General features: G+C 41.5%; 2 protein-coding genes across 3 annotated transcripts; both read right to left on the reverse strand.

Moving 5' to 3' along the window:
* Positions 1–3844: 3844 nt before the first annotated feature.
* On the reverse strand, positions 3845–5737 carry LOC119214046 (androgen-dependent TFPI-regulating protein). The gene is made up of 6 exons (XM_037465432.2): positions 5480–5737; positions 5242–5367; positions 5056–5157; positions 4846–4961; positions 4081–4232; positions 3845–3984 (listed from the first exon to the last, which is right to left on the reverse strand). Exons 1-6 carry the CDS (start codon positions 5630–5632, stop codon positions 3929–3931), a joined length of 705 nt encoding a protein of 234 aa, XP_037321329.2. The 5' UTR covers positions 5633–5737; the 3' UTR covers positions 3845–3928.
* A 1236-nt stretch (positions 5738–6973) lies between these two features.
* Positions 6974–15363, reverse strand: fam83ha (family with sequence similarity 83 member Ha). 2 transcript variants are annotated; one of them, XM_037465882.2, is made up of 6 exons: positions 15013–15363; positions 13610–14061; positions 13355–13519; positions 12191–12315; positions 8194–12088; positions 6974–8100 (listed from the first exon to the last, which is right to left on the reverse strand). In XM_037465882.2, exons 2-6 carry the CDS (start codon positions 14051–14053, stop codon positions 8089–8091), a joined length of 4641 nt encoding a protein of 1546 aa, XP_037321779.2. In that variant the 5' UTR covers positions 14054–14061; positions 15013–15363; the 3' UTR covers positions 6974–8088. The 2 variants fall into 2 exon arrangements, with proteins under 2 accessions (XP_037321779.2, XP_037321780.2); XM_037465883.2 differs by lacking the exon at positions 6974–8100 and having other exon boundaries at positions 8188–12088.
* Positions 15364–20493: the final 5130 nt, after the last annotated feature.

Below are 20493 nucleotides of genomic sequence, written 5' to 3' on the forward strand. Positions count from 1 at the left end.
TTTCAGTAGACGCCAAATGATTGTCCGGAATATCCGACGACCTTCCTTTAACACGTGTGGGTAGATTAAGTGGCACTGTGTAGGCTTTTAGTCTGAAGGCAACCTAATTTAACCGGAAGTTTAGACTTTACTTTATGGAGGAGAATCGTCGCGATTCATCCACAATGTTCTAGATGGGGCCCACACGCGCATGCGTGTCAGTGCCTCTTGTGTGCGTACGTGAATGAAAGTGTAGCCTTAAATAGCTTACATGTCATGTGTACGGTTGTGAGCTGGTAGTGAGCAACTAAAAGTACCATCAACTACCTCTGAAATGCATTATAATTGAATGCTCATCCACAAAAACTAAATAAAATGGAAAACAATTCAACAGGGAACATCTGAATATATTCCAAGAAGAACCAAAGACAAGTTAAAATGTAAAACTAAAGCAATTGAATTCTAATCTATAGATTTAGATTATCTTCTTACAAGAATAAATGTCATGTAAATGATTTCCCACTCGGTGTAAAGTATAATTTTTTAAACATAGAAATATAACAAATCCTTATTTTATAAATATTTTCATTATCTTTGCCCTATTCAAATTTTGCTCACCTCTTGCACTATTGATTCCATTGGTAGGATTTGGAACTTCTCTGCTTGACCTCATTTGTCTCCCTCTGTTGGACTTTTTACACATGTGCAGTTGATTCTGTGATTTAGCTTATATACTAGATTCTGTGATTTATCTTATATACTAGATTCTGTGATTTATCTTATATACTAGATTCTGTGATTTACCTTATATACTAGATTCTGTGATTTAGCTTATATACTAGATTCTGTGATTTAGCTTATATACTAGATTCTGTGATTTAGCTTATATACTAGATTCTGTGATTTATCTTATATACTAGATTCTGTGATTTAGCTTATATACTAGATTCTGTGATTTAGCTTATATACTAGATTCTGTGATTTAGCTTATATACTAGATTCTGTGATTTAGCTTGTATACTAGATTCTGTGATTTAGCTTATATACTAGATTCTGTGATTTAGCTTATATACTAGATTCTGTGATTTAGCTTATATACTAGATTCTGTGATTTAGCTTATATACTAGATTCTGTGATTTAGCTTATATACTAGATTCTGTGATTTAGCTTGTATACTAGATTCTGTGATTTAGCTTATATACTAGATTCTGTGATTTAGCTTATATACTAGATTCTGTGATTTAGCTTATATACTAGATTCTGTGATTTAGCTTGTATACTAGATTCTGTGATTTAGCTTATATACTAGATTCTGTGATTTAGCTTATATACTAGATTCTGTGATTTAGCTTATATACTAGATTCTGTGATTTAGCTTATATACTAGATTCTGTGATTTAGCTTATATACTAGATTCTGTGATTTAGCTTGTATACTAGATTCTGTGATTTAGCTTATATACTAGATTCTGTGATTTAGCTTATATACTAGATTCTGTGATTTAGCTTATATACTAGATTCTGTGATTTAGCTTGTATACTAGATTCTGTGATTTAGCTTATATACTAGATTCTGTGATTTAGCTTATATACTAGATTCTGTGATTTAGCTTATATACTAGATTCTGTGATTTAGCTTATATACTAGATTCTGTGATTTAGCTTATATACTAGCTTCGCGAGGAAAGAATATCGAGAATAGCTTCTCTGAACAACACAATAAAACCAAACCAAACTAATAGTGTAGCAATACTACCACAAAAATGAAGTCAACGTCAAAGTAAATGTACAGAAGTATCACCAAATTTCTACTTGATGTATCAAAATAAATGAGAATGTAAGAGTATCATTAGATACTTTTGGATTATTTACACTGATGTATTCACATACACTTTAATATTTTCTATTCTGTTAGGTGGTTCAAATGTGTTTTATTCAATAGTCTACTTTACAAACCTATATTTTGTAGAGAAAACGCAGTCCATCAAAGAAGTAGACATTTTCCTAATAAATTAAGTACAAGTACTTCACAAATAGCACATATATTTGTTCATGTATGTTCTTCATAGCATGTCCCACAAACATCTTTGTTTTACAGCCGGGCTGCTTTGGGGTTATTTGACAGCAGTATAATGAATAAAATGATCCACTCATTTTTTATTCCATCACCACCAAGTAATAGAAAAAAAAAATCAAATTGAAAAAGATTATTGCTTTCCAATACACTTCCAAGTGCATGAGGTGATTTATTTTATCTTCCCCAAGTTTCTCCCGATGCTCCATTTGATTGAAGTTCATACAGCATGTACGAGTTGTCGCTCTTTTATTTCTTAACGTATGTGACGCATGCATTGTAAACATCCCACTGCGTTAACACTGAAAGACAACAATAGCCCTCTTTGCTCAACAGTAACCCATTTACGCACACACCTGCGTAGCAGCACAGGTGTCTTGTGATTAACATATTTCAATTGTAAAAACAGTTGGTGGTTTAAATCCAGTTTCTCCTGTATTGCAGGTTCTTCATGGGTTTTCCCTTTGTAACTTACGCACTATGGTGTGATGTTACAGAGGAGCAGGAACTTGTTTCACTCAGTCAGCGCACAAACAGCACAGAACCAAGAGAAGTAGACATGTTGGACTTGCTGGGCGTAAGTAAAAACCTTGTAATATGACTTATTCTCAACTAATCAACGTCTTTATTGTATGAGGGCTGTTTTTTATGTTAGGTTGACCGGTGTTTGTCTTTTTAATATTCCCAGGTCGTTGCTGGCCTCCTCTTCATCATAATGTGTTTTTCAAAAGGACTCACGAAGGTGAGTTTCAGATTTTGAGTTTAAAAAAACATCCCTGTAGCTGCTAAAGGAAGTAACCATTACCAGGAACTAGGAAAGAACGTGTGATTCTTTTCTTTTATAGGGAGTTAAACCTCAGAAACTACAAATACTTCAAACATCTGCCTACAACAAGAAAGTGAGTAATCATCAGAAGTTAAATGCTGGAATCATTTGTGATACTTTAGATGGTGTATTTTATATTATCAACTTTTTTTTTTCTTTCATTATTATTTCTTAACAGAAGGATTTGACCAAAGAAGATGTGTATTTATTGGCCAAGATCCTTTCAGCTGGATTGGTGGATGCAGACCCAAACTATCTCCAGCATCTCAAAGCTTACAGAGACTTGCATGGTGTCTGATTCAACATACGAAATGAGGACATTTTCAGAAATGGAAGCACAGCATACATCTGGATTGAGGATGCCATAGCATTGTGTTTTGGATTACCAAAAATCATGTCATTCCTTCAGCCAGCAGATGAATCCATCGCTAATGAGGGCAATGCACTTTATTTCGGTCAAACATGACGTGGGTAATGAGTTGCAGAAAAGCTCGTCTTTGTGAAGAGAGGGACGTAACAGGGCTGATTGTCGACTAGAGGTTGATGATTCTGACTGCTTCCTGTATTGCTGACTGGGTCATTTGTGGGAAGAAGCCTTCACTAATTTTAATCTGCCTGTTCTTAAACCAGGAACTGCTTAAAATGAGTGCAATTATAATAATATAGAACAGGAGGATTACTTGTGCGGTTGCTTTCAGTGGTACTTGCTGGGCTTGCTTTAAGTGTTTGTCCATGTTATTAGTTCTTGAGTTGTAATATTCACATTGAAGTATAAGTGTTATCTGTTTGCTGCATTTTCAAGACAGATTAAGCCCTTCACAACATTTTAAATGACAATAATGCATACAAGTTTAAAACTTAGCAAACTACTAAACTATTAATCATTCCAGACTAACAAAGTTTGTGGCATCAACACCCTCCGGTGTATTTATTTGAGCAATGTCGCTATTTATTTCTTATGATTCTAACTTTTCATTTGAAGGAGGAAAATTGTTTCTACTTTTTGATTTTTTAAGTTGCTTAGTGTTAGATCTACTATGCCTGCATATTTATTTGCAGAGAGGCTGGGGCTTTGTTTTTGTTGTCATTCGGTCCATGTCCTTCCCTAAAGTAAAGGAGACAAAAGAGAGAGAATGAAACGAGACCAGAATGAACATGTGATGCTATGCGTGTCCCCGGTGATAAAGTCAATGCCCCTTACTCCAAACATGGCTGTTGAGTTGGTCTCCTAGCACGTAGAGCAATACCACCACCGACATGTTAAAAAGGAAGAAGCCCACCAGACCAGCTGTGCTGAAGTAGGCGAGGAGCGGGTACACCCAGATCCCAACGGACAAGTACACCCATACGATCCTGCAGAACGTGTTTAGAGGGAAACAAATAAACCGTCTCACTGCATCTGTCATCTTGTACTGTCTTGTCTCAAAGATCTATTTACTGGCACATCATTTCTACCTGTCGACGGCGAGGGCACAGATTGTGAGATGGGTTGCGTAAGAGACTGATTTGAACTATTTGTTAAATTGTGTATTCTCGGTTTTATTCTGTTCAATCATCCTCTCGTACTCCGTGTTTGTGTTTCTTAATTCCCTTCCCCCGTTTGGGCTGTACAATCTGTTTTACAATACTGGCTTAGTTTTGAAACATTTCTGTCTTCATCCAGACTTCAAGTGACATCCTATTTGTGTTTTCTCATGTCAAACTTTTGCTAACTCTTTTTGACCAATCCTGATGCATAGTGTTTTGTTTTATTTCAGTGCAGTACTGCGGATTACTATTTATACATCTCTCCCATTTAAACAATATCGTTTTGATCGCAGAAAAAGACATATTAAGGTTCAATCCATTTCAAATGATCAATATTAAATTAAGAAGGATTTCATTGTTTTTAAATGCTGTGATATTTGCATGTCGATTATATACATTTCAACGTTTTGTCATGATACTGCTGCATACCGACCCTTACCATAATAAGTATACCGAGCCCACACCTCCCAACGCTGCCAGGGCGTATTTAGTCTGCGGGTAGATGTGAGGCTGCACCAGCACTTCTCCAAGTAAGACAGGAAGGACAAATGTGTGCTGAGAAAAACAGGATGACAATATATGAGTGATGGTCTATGACAGGATAATTAGGATTACGTCATTTGTGGTAATGTTATGCATATTTACGGACCATAGCATGGTTTATCCAGGGAGGAAAGAAGGTGTCAATAGTAGCTGGGTAGACTAATTCTCTGTCATAGGCACAGATCGTCCAGAAAAGTAGAACAACAAACTAAGCAAAACACATATGGAGTTAACGTCAAGTTATTTTTCAACAATTTAAGAAATGTAGGATTTTAAAACACCTTATTCTCACCATTCCTACAGGGAAGGCAAAGACAGAGAAGAGGAGGTCTTTGCATCTTTTCACAAAACTGACTGATTTTTCGACAGCTTGTAGATCATTCAGGGCTGCCAGTCCAAAGAAAGACATTTGTAGTAACTGAAATATTACACATAACAACATTTTTTTCCATTATACATTTTCAAGCTTGCAATACACATTGTACATAATTATTACTATTATTACTGGGTAATATGGGAATTGTACGCACCAAATTCAAAAAAGTAAGGTACTTCCAAGGTCCTCCATAAAGAAAGATGCCTGGTGGCAGTTCTTCTCCTTCCTTTGCTTTGAGACACTGGACAACAAATGCGTACCAGCTGAATGCTGCTACGTGGTACACTCTCCTCAGGGTGGAAGTCATTCTTGTGTCCAACAAAACTCCCACAAAAATGAAATCAACACAGCCAAACACTACTCTTCTTGAGTTTTCCCTTCAAATTGAGGGACTTGGAGCAGTGAAAGCTGTTTAAAGATTAGTGTAATTCAGCACAAGCTTATCAAGGCGTTTTCAAGCAGCCGAGACAAGAGGCCCACTGTTTCTAATGAAGGGTGGAAGTCCCTGTTTCATAACCAACGCCATGCAGCATGTGATTGAAGCCAGTTTAATTCACCGGGACAGCTTCAAAGGTGGCATGGTGCCATGTTAAGTAACCTAATCAATTTGATTAAAGTAAGAAAACCAATTTACGTCATGTAACTAAATCAGTTATGTTGGCATTATTATTATTAGCATTTGACAAATACACTAGAATATATCTTTACACACTAGATTAGTTTAGAAGGTGGGATGCTTGTAAGGGTTTTGGTAACATTTACTTGTAGTAGTCTTAAGTGTCCCTAAATCCCAATGGGCCGTTTCATAACATATTAATCCTACACCAGCAAGCATGAATGTTTAGAACATGACTTTGACCTCTGGCCTCCTTGAGGAGCGACAGATTTATATTTTTTACTTCATACTGGGGAGCTGAAAAAAAAACTGACATGTGTTAGTTTCATCAAATAGAGGAAAAATTGTTCAATTTGTTTTTTGAAATTGTGCGTATTTACGTTTTCAGGGATTGGCTTGATGGTCAAGACCGGTACTCTTGGTTTGTGTGTGGTTGGCTCTGAGGACTAATGGACAAATCCCGGCCTGCAGAGGGAGCTCCTGCTGAATCCTGCTCAGCAACAATCAGCTGTGCACCAGGTAACACAGACATTTCAGCTGTTTAAAGGAACAGCATTAAGCAAATACCTGTAAACAACCTTTTCCATTTAGCGTAAGACCTTGAGCATTAGGATCCTTTGAGTTGTGTATTGTTCTTCACAGCGAGAAACCAGTATGATTAGCATGTAACGTGGTGATTCTCTATGTTGATGTTTATGAATGCAGTAAGTTAGAAGAGTGTATTACAGTAAGATGAATAGAACCTAAGTTGTAGAAATGTATGTCAGGTTTAATAAAGGAATATTGGGTTCTTTTCGCAAGCCCCAAGTCCAATTATTAAATGCTATATATCCTTTACAATGACTGGGCTGTTAAGGCAAAGCCAGAGTTCCACAGCAACTTCAACTATATGAACCCCAACACTCAACAGTGGTGCACCAGAAAAGGTCATTGGGGTTAGACAAAAATTAAGCCATGCCATTTGTCAGTTTGGGAATTGATGGTAAATCTGTCATGTTTTGATTTAACAGAAAATAAACACAGGCTCAATAATCCAAATCGGAGAGCTGATTTTTAATCACTACACAAATCCCCTGAACATGTTAAAAATGACATTCCTGTCTTATTTTGGCAAAAAAATGATGTTCCCGCGATGTGATTTCTTTTACAGAACATGAAATAGATGCCATTTTAGGGACGGCTTATACCACAGAAGACATTTGGACATGTCTCGACAGGACAAGCAGAGGTGTAAGTAATAAAACAAATGATCCTTCTTCAGGGTCCCGGGTTTGTTCATGCTGCCTCACGCTCACAGCGTCATGGCCTACTGGCATACTGGAACACCTCCACTTTTCATATTGTGACAAGTCAAAACGTCTTTGCTTTGAAAAATGCCTGTATGGACAGAACACTTTTTTCAGAGTCAGGCACAGAAGACAGAAAAACACATTCCTTTTACATATGGCAAGGGTATAATCTTTGCAGTTTGGGAACGACTTGTTTCAGTGTACAGGGATGTACAGTTTTTATTAAAAAAGCAAATAACTATATAGACACTTAACCCTTTGGCATCTAGCCAATCTGAGAGCTTCGGCTTCAAACACAAAAGAAATAGCTTCCTTACGTTTGTTTTTTATGCACAACCTAGTTTTTCAGTTCCATGTCCATTGTATATATATCTATATATATCTATATATAGATATATATACTTACAAGCTTCACAAACATGTGATTACCACGGTTGTGGAATTGTACAATATAAACAGTATATAACAGTGAGTACTTCGTGTGATCTATTTATTTATCCTTTTATATAAACACCTTATGTCATAAAAAGAGTTCCAACTAATGTAATGGCTGTCGTGGCTGTAATAAGGTCAGACCTCATCAGAGACCCAACCCGTTGCAAACATTGCACTTGACCCATCCAGTCAGTGATACCGTATTTGATCCCTCTCACACCTTGTTGGCCATGACACAAGTGATGATGTATTACTGGTAGTTTTACTCTTCAGAGTTCTGTGCCGCTGATACAGGTCCTCTGCTTCTTCATAACAAAATGTCAACAAGCAGAGAAATCCCATTTCTATTAAATAGCGGTTATCTTTTCTGCATCGAATTGACTTTCTTTCTCTCTGCAAACGCTGTGCTGACACTGATTCCATTTAAGGTGCCATCTGTGAAAATGATAGAGACAGAGAGAGTCACAACAAGCCAAACACGTTTCCCTTAAATTGGTAATAGTAACAATGGTTTAAATAAGGTCATACCTCAAATCGGCTGTAAACTTTCCTCTCCTTCCTCATGGTCTGAATTTTCTCCAGCGCCTTTTCCCGCTGCTCACTCGTCTTGGGCTGCCCTCTGCTGAGTGACCTCATCCCTCTTTCTTTCTCTCTTTTGGCATTTTTGTCAGCTTCGTCTTCTTTCTCGTCATCAGTGACAGGACACTCTTTAGCAGCTTCTATCCTGCTCTGGCTATTAGCAGAGATTTGCTCCAAAAGCAGCTTTGTGTCATCTCGGAGGTTGCTGCTGGAGAGCAGGTTGGCTGTGGATGATTGGTAGCGGGAATGACTTGATTTGGGCATCTTGGACTGTGGGGATGCAGGAACAACTTCGTCTGATGGGACCTCCGCCGGTTCAGAGCAGTTATTTTGTCCAACTAGTTGATTTGTTTTCTCACTGCATTCTGACACCTCTATAGTAGATTTATTTACCGTAATGGTGGCCTCTGTATCATCAGTTTTTATCTCATAAGGGTCAGGCGGGTCGACGTGACTACACTCAGCAGATACAGGTGATTCCAGAGGGTGGGCTTCAAGAGCCACAGATTCAGGTGTTTTGCTTGGCTGAGTGGGCTCTGTTGAGAAAGAGGTTTCTGTTGATGGAAGCATTGGCGTTTCAGTCGAGTCTGTTGCAATCTGCTCAGAAAAGCCTCCACTATCTGAGTGGCTGTGCAATGTAGTCAATGTTTTTTCAGCCTCAGGGGAAGAAACGGATCCAACAAACTCTGTTAGAGGAGAAGAACATGATTCTGGGTCAATTGGAGGGGGAGAGACCGATGTTGTCAGGTTAAGGAATGAGGGAGGTGTCGCTTGTCTTTCTGACTGAGCAGCATTAGGTGGAGAGTCTGGAGGGACAGGAGAGCTGCTTTTTGCTGCACTGTGCTCAGGTGGAGGCTCACCTGGGGAGAGGGTCGAAGTAATAGTGTCATTTTGAGCATCTATTGATTTACTTTCCAACTCCGATAAATTAGGTAAACACAATTCAGCAGAGGAAGGGCTAAGGTTAGGAGACGGGCTTGCAGATGTTACATTCTTTGATGATCCAATATCCAGAGATTCCTCTCCATCACCCTTTGAAGAGCTGTTTGTAGAGCTGTTTTGTGATTCAGGAACAGGTTTTGCAGGTGTAGGACCACACGATTGTTCAGTGTCTATCTTTTCACTAGACTGGGATGTGGATGTGATTAGATCTGAACCACCAGCACATTCATCAGGAGAAACTTCATCTCCCACATATGCTGACTCAGCTGCTGAAAGGGTCTCAGATGATGTCACCTGGGAGGCTTCTGGAGGTGAGAGGCAGACAGATGCCTCTGCATTCAAGGACAACGTACTGGAAGTTAGTGTTGAGCTCAAATCTTCTAGGGATTTAGTCTCTGCTGAGAAGGAAAGCGATGCACAGCTAGAGGAGGACGGACTTGGATTTATCTGTGAACCAGAATCTTGCACAGTGTTACCAGCAAAAGGGCTTTGGCCCGATGGGTCAGAAGTGCTGAGTTCTGTGTCTTCTTCGGGTGGCAGAGGAGCAGCAAATGCAGCAATTTTGGAGGATGGCGATTCCTCAACTAAACCGGGGGAGAGTGAACCGGACTTCTTTGGGGTGGGGTCAAAGCCTTTCCTTTCACTTTCATCATTAACTTGTGCAAGAGAAGAACCACTAGCAGGAGTAGCGTTTGGTGGTGAGTTGTGCATGGGTGGTGGTGTAGGAGGGGGAATGGGGCTACTCTGTTTGACAGCAGCATTGGACAGATGGAGCTCCTGGGGTGGTTTGCTCGGAGTTTCCTCTGTTTGTGCAGAAACAGGCATGGTCGCTGCTAATTGGCTGTTCTTCAGCTCTCTCGTCTCTGAAGGAGGTGAAACTCTGGTTTGTTCTTGTTGACAGCTGTGGGAGATATTTGGGTCAGCCGTGACCAGATGGTTCTGCTTGTTAGCCCCATCAGTATCTAAAGATGGACTGAGTGACTTGTGTGCCTCTGTGGAGGCTGTTGTCCCTGAATCCTCTGCAGTATCATTTCCATCAAGTATACCCTCAGCCATCTTTTCAGTGGTGTCTTTTGGTACAGGCTCTTCCTTTTTAAGTGCAGCGTTATTTTTGAATTCAGTTGGTGGTTTCATTGGAGCTTTCTCTTTGCTTTTTTCAGTTTCTGCAGCCTTAGCGGCTCTGCGTTTTGCTGCCAACTCCTTGAAAAACCGGAGCCTGTCATCAGGATCACTCATATCAACACAAGGTGGAGTTGGGAACAACGGTTTGAGTTGCTTTTCTGGCTGAACTTGCTCTCCGGCCGGTGGTTTTAGTGATTCTTGTACCTCTGACTTTTTATCCTTTGATGAATCTTTATCATCATCTTTGCTGTTTTCATTCTCTGGTTTGGATAGGTCTGAGGCAGAGTTATGGAAAGTAGCTGACTTCATGTCACGGCTCCACTGAAAAGGGTCTCTTGCCTTAGACTTCCTTTGTCCGAAAACTTGAGAAACACAAGTTAATTTGGTCTGGTCTGCCTCATTTTTGTCACTTTCCTCATCCTGTTGGTCCAGTGCAGTTTTGGTATCTTGAGAAGTATTGTGCTGCTCCATTGAGCTGAATATCAGAGAAGATCTTAACCTTGAGCCCCTCGGTAGAGCAGCATTGTATTTCCTACGGAACGACTCCCCCCTTCGAACAACAGCAGTTTGGGGTTCTTTTGGCTCTGCCTCCTCTATCTTTTCTGATGTGGACGATGACTCTGAAGGTGTCGGCGTTGTTTTGGTTTCTGTTGCTACTGCAGTGGGTTCATCTGGCAATTTCTGTTCTCGCACATTGATTTTGGCATAACTTGGCATTTGACTTGCCCGGGGCATTGCAGGAACCTTAAACTCTCTTTTAGGGACTGATACATGTACTTGCTGTACGGGTTTAGAGGGCTCTTCAAAAGCATCTGATGCATCAGGTGATGTCAACGGAAGACCTTCATCTTGATTTTCACATCCACTCAGGTATGAGCTAATCCTCCAGTTTCTTAGCCCCCGTTTCACCGTAGGATCCTTGCAGTCAGCATTAGACTCCTGTAAAAACTGCTTCTGATCAGTCAGACTTGAGGAGGTGTGAGATGTTTGACAAGCATGCGGCTGACCTACATTTGATCTCCTAGGGTGAGGTGACCCAAAAGGTAAGTTTGCTTCAGGCGGTAATTCCTCTGAGCCCTGGTCATAGTCTGCATTTCTGGTAGATAATAAATAGCTATGCACAAGGTTAAAGTTGTCATGTGGTTCCACTTCTTGAGATAAACCAGGTTGAACGTACTGATCTGCTGTATAAAAGTTTTGGTTCCAAAACTTGTCATAGCTACTGTAATCGCCTTCTTTTCCTGGACCTGGTCCAGGCTGCTGCCCCCGCTGGGACTGACGTTCCTTGTTCTCAGGCTCTAGCATTCTCTGCTGCAAAAATGGATGAGAGAATCGACCATGAGCGTCTTCAGTAAAACTGTGACGTTTGGCGGCAAGGTTTTCTATCATGGGCATCTTGGTCGGGCCATGGTCAAAAGGCGGATCCATGCGAGATTTCTCGAGTCTACTGTACACATCTGCAGGGCCGTGCAGGGGCTCCTGCTTTCTAAGGGGCATCATTCTCCAATCTACATCCATGCGTTCATCATAGCGATGTCTCTCCTCCGGATGAGCGGTGTCCAGCATCTGAAAGCCCTTTGGCTCTCTATGCAGTATTCTATCACTTGGATATTGCCTGGTTTTTGAAAGGCCGAACTCTTCCATTGGGGTGAAGTTGTCGATCAGAAGCGGCTGGGACTGAGCAAACAGAATCCGAAACTCTTCATCAAAGGTAGATACAAGCTGTCCAAGGAAAAGGTGTGCCATGCAACGGTGGAGCTTCTCAAAAGACCACGTGAAGCTGGACAAGAATGAAGGGCATAATTATGTCAGTTTTTTATGCAAATACAGACTGAATATTTCAAAATTCACAAAGTGTGGAGGTAGTTTTAAATGTGTTCACCTGTAGTTCCCACTCAACACAGCCCTGCAGTCTGTCAACAGGAAGCGATCCATCATCTGCCCCTTAAAGGATTTCCCTGAGCGGCAGTGATACGTGATGCCAGACAATGTTCTCACCCGTAAAAACTACAGTCAAAACAAGAATCAAATCACCCAAAAATAAATATTAATCAGACTTTCTTAGGGGGGGGGGGGGGGGGGTTGAGGGGGCTTGATATAATGTTAGGGGAAACACAACAATGTTCTGATAATAAATTACCCATATCAGTTAGGAGTTCAAGCCAGACACATGACGTTTGGAAAAAGTGATCAGTTGTTATTGTTTGTTTGATGGAGTTACCCAGCAACAGCTGTACTTAACCCAACGGCACTTCTGCTTTATTTCACAAGTTGCTTAATAAGGATAGTGCACTACTGTATCGGATAAGTCCGGCAGTATTTAATGCTTTTCCAAACTAATCCCATGACTCAAATCGTGTGAGTTCCCTCCTCTGTCTATGGCCATCTTACTGAAGAGGTACATCCTCATGAGAAGGTAACAGATACAGACAGGACATAGCTTGGTGCTGTGGTTTCTAGCAAACTGAATCAGGAGTGGAACATTACACATTTGGTGCTGCAGGGAGTATTTACAACAGCAAGACAGTGACTCAAAGTAACCTACAGTGTCTATGCTAATTGGCTAAAAGGAGAACATGAGCCCCAGTGCCACATTGTGCCTAAATATGATGTTTCCAATGATGCATCAAGCTCCATGGCAGAGAGGAATAAGCTATATCAAACTTTGGATACACAGAAAGTTATTTTTAGGATCAATTGTTGTTTTTGGTCTTTTGACTAGATGTGTTGACAATGAAAAAAATATAGCTTATCACCAAACTTAAACTGGAATAAATTAAAAAAGCTATAACATGGAATCAATGGTTTTCCAGGATTCTGTAGTCAAAGTGAGATTAATATTTGTCATTAATTAGTTGGTTTCTGCATCACGAATCATTCCAAATGTAGAAAAAGTTATTTACTAACTAATGTATTGCTATTTCATCAGTCCTTTTGACAACTTCTATGTAGAATAAAGCTGTGTGCCTTGGTGGGTGAGTCGGGGGGGGGGGACTTCTAGACACAATTCTAATGTGTAAGCTTTTCTTCACGACCTCGTACTCACTTGAATGTTCTGTAGATTGACTCTGCAGTTGGACACCATGTTGACAAAGTGATGTGCATTCTGCTCGTCTAAGATGAGGTAGACGGCAACATTCCTCATGGCAGCGTCGAGAATATCAGCAAACATGTCGACGTCAGTAAACATGTCCATCACTATGGCAATCACCTGAGAGGACAAAAGCCACAAACAAGCAAATGGTGAATGGCCCTGGTGGGAGATGGACACTCCTTTACCAGCTCAAAGTGAAAGGTCTACCTGCTGGGCATTCTTGATAAGTCGGCGGGCCTGCTCTTTAATACTCGGCATTTCCGGCTCAGGGGGGTTGACCAGAGTCGTGACCTCTGTCGGTCCGATGAAGTGGTGCAGCTGAGGCCAGCCGAGGTCCAAACCTGGGGCGTCCAGGTCAGAGTGCATCGGCCAGTAAGTGTCTGAGGAGTTATCTCCTCCGGGCTCCAGGAAATGTTGTTCAGGCTTGTGTCTCGGCTGAGGGACCTGAACCGAGCTCTGAATGTACTCAATTTCCGGTTGAGACAGGAAGTTCACCACATCTGCCTTTTGGAGGAACTGATAGTATCCCTCCAAGTCCTCCTCAATCAGATGGTCAACAGCCAAGCGGTACTCTTCCCGATAGTGAGGGGGGAGGTAGTTGGGGTCCAGGGGGTTATCCCCATTAGAGGAACACTGGGAGCGGCGTGCCATCCTGTAATCTAAAGAGAGGATCATGGCATGAACAGTATGAATCATTTTCACTTTCACCAGCTAGATAGTCCTGAATTATCAAGCATCAATTGAATGAGAATGCACACACATTTGATAATCAGTACAGTAAGAATACCTCTTCAAATAAAACTATTATTCCCATTCCAGTTTCTCAAATGTAAATATAATTTTGTTTCGTCTCACTTGATGGCACATCGAAAACCTTTCTGGCAGCGAACTGTTCTGTCCGACGGAACAAAACATTTAGAGGAAGTCGGCGTAGGTTTTGGAAGATTTAACATTTTCTGACATTGTTGGAACAAAATCAATCGACTGTTAATTAAAGAATCGATTTTATAAAATAAATTGTATTATGAGCAGATCATGAACACCTGACTGAATAAAGTTATTTTGCTTCCTCGTGTTGGAGGTGAGGTCTCAGCTGTAGAGAACAGCAGTAGTTCATTGGATCGGGCATTGTTTCAGTCCACTACATATGTGGAAGGATTTGACATCCGTTCGCCAAAATCAGGAGACAATGATGCAATCAACATCACGTCTTTTATTCCAGCCCTTTTAGCCCAGCGGCCTCAATGAATGGGAGGGGAGGAGGGGGGGGGGGGGGGGGGGGGGAGGACCCCCCCACCAGGAGATAACTGAGGTTATGGGTGTGGCTCCTCCCTGCGGCCAAGTCTCCATTTGCAAGTTCATGGAAGTAAGTGAAGTGCCAGCAAAACGAAACGTTAAGAAAACACGAACGCGGCGAGAGACGACTGACGTGGAAAAGTTACGATTTTACGTTCGACCCACTGAACGGCTTTTGGTCTCCAAGATATTGAAGATTATTTACAGCCCCCCCCTCCCTTCCCCATTACCAGAACGATGTGGCATTTCGAAACTCCAGCAAAGCCTAAAAACCTCGATAAACACGGTGCGCGTGACGTGTTCCGTGAACTCACCTCACTCGTCAAGCTTCTTCTCCGTTAAACTTTAAACCCGTCGCGCGCTCCTCTTCGCCGTGTTTTTTTTTTTCGTCACGACTGCGACTTGCTTCTCTTCCAGTTTTTGGGAACTTTCCTCTCGTCTGTGTCGTCCCCCGTTGTCACGCAGCCCAACCAGTTGGTTGTCATGCTTGAGGCATGTTGGAGGCGCACGGAGAGCCACGATGTGCGCGGCGCGTCGCCCCGCCTCGTCCGGAGCTCCACGGCGACTTTTGTCCTAAGGCGGCCCAACTCTCACATGTCTGGACTCCGCTGATCCAGCTACTGACAGCCGGGCTGATCCCGAGTAGCCTCCTCGTTCAGGGTGCTGCATGAACCGACCTGCGCATGCTCAAAGCGTTCCTCATAACTCATTGGAATATGTATCCGCGTGCGTCGTTCAAATGATTCACCCCAACCATATTGTGTAAAAAAAAAATCAACATGGTTGTTTTCTGTCAAATTAAATGAATGCATGTACTTATAGAAGGTATAACCCAAAAGGTATCACTTTCCTTTTTCCTGAAAGGTTGGTAATAGTTTCATTAATGGTTCCTTCATCATTTACTGCTCAAATTTAGCTTGACTGTTATATATTTATGAGTAAAACTTGGGTTACAATGTGACGGGAAAAAAAGAAGGCTACTGGATTAAAAACAAGTTATGGGGCATATTTTCCTGGGGGTCCCAAGATCAGGAAGGGGGTCCAAAGCATCCACCTTACACAGCAAAAGCTTTGCGGTAGTTTGAATAATTGTGTGACAATTTCTGTGATAATATGTAAGCCTACACCTTAAGCCTTTATGATTTCTGTTTCTGTTTGGTTCCATAGTGCTTTTTCCTATGTACCATTTTTACAAATTGCTTTGCCATTTGGTGAAGGATAATTAGAATTGGAGCATTAGTCTATAACAGTCATTAATAATTGTTTAAATAGAAATGTCATGGTATTCATCGTAATTACTGTAAACCGTACAAAACATACTTCTGACACTGTGTGAGGTACCTGATTTCTGCCTATTCTTCACTCATCCATTAACGGATGGAGCATAGGGTTCAGAGACCTTGTCCCATTTATCTATCTGTTGCATTGGGGAATGACTAACCAAAAAACTGATCAGACCAGCATTAAAGCAAAACCCGAATAACATGCCCGGCAGCGGCTGAGGAAGAGCCACTTTGAAGGGGAATAATAGAAATGACATATTGTGTGCCTCTGCGAGGTTTCATCGCCTGGAGGGCAACGAAGAAAAGCTTCTACTGTATTAACCTCAAACATTTTAATGTGAGTGGGAAATCAACAAACAATGGAACTACTGGGTGAGGATGATTATTATAAACACTCCTTTGATGAAGGTGCAGTCTGGTGACACCGACAAAAGAGAGGAGCAGCACGAGCAGGGCCGGGACAGATCATCGAATGCTGCGGGGGAAGCTTCTTCTGTCAACATTCTGTCACTCTTTTGTTTCTTTCAATGGTTCATTGACAACATATTTTGCGTCATTTGCAGTCCTGTAAAAGGACTGAAATGACATGGCCTCACTAGCTAGGCTGTGGTGTGGTTTAGTGACAGCGCTTTGAAGTCGGAGGAAGTCGGTCAGTATCTGCAGGACACAACTTCCTAGCAACGTTTTGTTAAACCCTGAAAGGAGAGAGAGAGAGAGACATAGAGAAAGACGGACCATACACGGAGCCTTTCCTTTAAAGGTTGCTGCACTCAAGGACTTAAAATAAACTCGGCAGGATGAAATCTGATGACTAAAGTAAAGGAATTGATGCAATGTGACCGCACAAGTTAAGAGTTGAAGACACTCCCTCATTGTTTTCTGCCGGCACCACCCATGACACACAGACAAGCAGTTTGAATAGAAACATCTAAATGAATGTTGAACAATGGATAGTTGCTATACTACATACCACAGTAAAGCTGCACTCTTTGGTGATCTTCCTTTCAGTTTTTGTGACTGACAGGTTTTAAAACATGAACTTAACCAATGGCTGAACCCTAACCAGATCCCTACACCTTTAAGAATGTAGGAATAATACACCAAGTGTAACTGTACCGGTGTGTTGTTGTGTAACGTATGAGATAACACAATCTCCATTGAAATGAAGCAAATATTGTTGAAGGTGAATAAAGACGCAGTATCCTTCGTCGACGGAACACAACAGATTAGATTATTAGCTGCTGATAGAGGCCTTCCAGGATTAGACTTTTTGTTTACTAAAAGGATTGAGAGATACACTTCATATCCCCTGTCGCCTTTTGGGCAGAGTAGTTTACACATGGAGTCAGTTTACATTGCAAAGAGTACGGTCAAAGTGAAGGCTGGGCTTCCATTGTGCCACATGGTCTGTAGAAAAAGGCTATGAACCTGCTGAATAAGTATGGACATCTTTCCCACCAATGGAGACGTGACAGAGGCCAACCTGAGCGGCTTAAGCCTCAATGACCTCAATGATGCGCCATGTCACTGAGAAAGCAGACTGAGAGCCAAACAGACCCATGCGGTGCCTAAGTCTCTGCTGTAAAGAGGTCAGTGGTTGATCAAATGCTGTTCATCATGGGAATAAGCGGTGACACAAGTGATTGTTTGATTTGCAGCAAGAGGAAACATGAGAATAACTGGATGGCATCAAAGCGATAGCTCACCGCATCATTCTTTGATAGTGAACCTTTAATGAAAAACATTTTATTCGAGGGTGGGGTTGAACAGGTGATGGCAAGCCTTTTGTAATGTGGGCTGTTGCATGCCCTAAACTGTTCTTTAGCTTTACCAGCTGCGAGGCCCTTGGGGTAGAAAAAAGACACGTGAGCTGGTTGGTCTTCGGTCCGAACGGGACATTGACAATGTTGATTTTTCACAATGACAAGTGTCTTGATCGTCATTCAATTTGGATTGTGTTACCTACAGGAGGAATTATGGCCAAATCTCAGTGAACATATTAGCACCTGATCATTTCTGCTCCACAGATCAATGTGCACATTTTAATCTTATCACTTTTGTAATTATGGGTATCTTATACTGTATATATATAATATCTTCTGTTGAGGCTATGTCTCAAGGCTTCTGCCACACTGACAAGGACAGAGCAGGAGGAGGAAGGAAAAGGAAGAGCATTTCATTGAACCCATGTCTTGGCAGGTTGCAGTAATGATGAAGGGTGAATTAAAACGTCACCACACCCAGACAGTCATCACCATCAACAACTAACATAGATAGCGATGACTGGGCCGATTAACATCCGTCAATAAATACGCAATCTACCAGTGAGATTACAACATTGTTAGACATGATTTTAAAAAGCAGAGAACTTTATTTTTGAATTTGATAATTTGTCAGTAAACACCTTCATTCTCAGAGGAAAAACTGGTTGCTCTTTAGCTGTCACTCGGTGAGGCCATAACACATTCCACAGATGATTGCTTCCCCGCATTTTGTGTCTCTAAGAGATACTGACAGACCCCCTTGTCATTGTGTCTGATGGCAAGCCGAGGATTGCTGGGGGTGTCGAGCCAAGACACACAAACACACAGTCGGTGTGTAATGTAGAGACACACAGCTGATTCCAGGTCTTGTGTAAACCAAAGTGGCATTTGTGTTAGTTTTAAGTTGTATTTGGAGGCCATGTTGGGGCAACACGCTGCTGACCTCGCTCTTCACAATGGGCGTGCTGCTGAGTAGCAGCTGGACATTTGCATCTGATTTTGTTGTCATTTGCTTTTTTGAAAGCATGTGTGTGTTTAGCAGAGCAGGGTGTGGAATAAATGTGTGCTGAAAGATTTATAATCTTTCTTCTTCTGCCACATCTATAGCCTTCCTATCAGCGCACGCGTGCATGCTTGGGTTTATGCTTGGGTGCACCTGCAATCACAGCCGCATGCGCCCTTGTGTGTACATGCCATTGTGTCTTCCAGGTCACTACAGGAGTGGCAGTCACTGCACTTCAAAACTATGGCAATCTGTGTTTCAGTAAGAGTAGCCAAATAAATGCTATAAGAAGTCTAGTTGCAAAGGAAAACAAAGCCTTTACTGAACTGTGAGACATACAACGCTTAGCTTCACAATTAGAACAGGGAAACAGCAACTGTTATTTAAACTCATGGTGTACCTTCATCATTTTTTTTACCCTCTTCTAATTCCTCTCCCGCTCTATTGTATTGTATCCTGTAGCACATCCTGCTTCTACAGCACAAAGTGGAATTCCGTGCATCGAGTCAGACACACATGTCTCAGAATAGACATCATTTCCCCCGATGCATCTGTGATGCAAACACAGCACAATGGCTGACGTTGTCCCTTGGCCCAACGGGAGAGGAGGATCAACTTTAACCAGAGCATGGGCCATGCACACATCTGGATTCCACGGTTGTGTACTTCGCATGGGAAAATGCGATGACTTTATACTGATGTCACTCTTTGTGAGTGAGCCCTGTGGTTTAGCTGCTTCTTGGCCCTAAAGGTTTGTTGGCAACGACTAACACAGCACCTAAAAAAGCTGCTGAACTACTAAACCATGCCAATGTACCCGTCATGGCTTCCTGGTGTAGGTCGTACGTTTACGTAAGTGTGCAATGGGTTACAGAACCAGTTTCATGCATAGTTTTGTTTCCACATTCAGCTCCTGCTGGTATAAGATCATCAGGATCACAAAGGATAACAGGTCAGAAGTATGAAGTTACTGCAAGAGAGAGTGAGCTCAGCCAGTTTATTTCATACTTTAAAATAAGCCTTCTAAAAATGATTTACCTATCTGGTGGAGTCTTGTAGCAAGGCTCCAAAACCTTCCTGCCACATGGAACCTTAGGAGCCTGAAAAGGTGGCTGCAGCTTTCCAAAGGAGAAATCAAAGGGCGCTGAAAGTACCTCCACTTTCAGCCATCACAATCTCTGCCCCTGCCACTCTCTGCAATGTAAGGGGGACTTTATATTTGTTTTATTCTTTAACATAGAACCAGTAGAAACTAAAGAAAGATATTATTTTCCCCACCTTCCCTTATTTGTTTTTTTCACGCAGGTATTGGTGTGGTTGGTCTGCATTGAGAACATCTGCCTGGTCATGACATGCAAACAGCGCCGCTCCCCGGACAGCCTGGAACATTTTATTCTGATGAGGTCATCCTCCCTGAGGCCAAACTATAGCAGCCTAGCAAAATAGTTTAAGCAGCTCATGTGAGAATCAGAGGCTAAAAGAGCTGAGATTAGATTTTATGAAAAAGAAAAACCTCCTCATAAAGAAAAGAACTTGTATTTTTGCTCTGCTGAGTCCTGCTGAAAGGTGGCGGTGCAACCAGACACATACGTGGTCAGTTGAAGTTTGAAGTTTGCAGTCACCCCTTATGGGTGACTGTGCTGAGGAGGCAATACACAAACTCTGCAGTTGTTAATTTATTTTCAAACTTAAAAAAAATATATGCATACATTAATATAGAATCTAATTTTAGAATATTGTAACTCT

The sequence above is a fragment of the Pungitius pungitius genome, chromosome 13 (genome assembly GCF_949316345.1).
Source record: "Pungitius pungitius chromosome 13, fPunPun2.1, whole genome shotgun sequence".
NCBI classification, from domain to species: Eukaryota; Metazoa; Chordata; class Actinopteri; order Perciformes; family Gasterosteidae; genus Pungitius; species Pungitius pungitius.

Bases quoted from the DNA above. Each gene is read 5' to 3' on its own strand.
- LOC119214046 (XM_037465432.2), bottom strand. From the start codon at position 5,632: ATGACTTCCACCCTGAGGAGAGTGTACCACGTAGCAGCATTCAGCTGG. The intron at 4,962-5,055 runs GTCCGTAAATAT...TGTTTTTCTCAG, and splicing joins CCTGGATAAACCATGCTATG to CACACATTTGTCCTTCCTGT. The intron at 3,985-4,080 runs GTAAGGGGCATT...CCTTTACTTTAG, and splicing joins ACTCAACAGCCATGTTTGGA to GGAAGGACATGGACCGAATG.
- fam83ha (XM_037465882.2), bottom strand. From the start codon at position 14,053: ATGGCACGCCGCTCCCAGTGTTCCTCTAATGGGGATAACCCCCTGGAC. The intron at 12,316-13,354 runs GTGAGTACGAGG...TTTTGACTGTAG, and splicing joins TCAATCTACAGAACATTCAA to TTTTTACGGGTGAGAACATT. The intron at 12,089-12,190 runs GTGAACACATTT...ATTCTTGTCCAG, and splicing joins GTGTTGAGTGGGAACTACAG to CTTCACGTGGTCTTTTGAGA.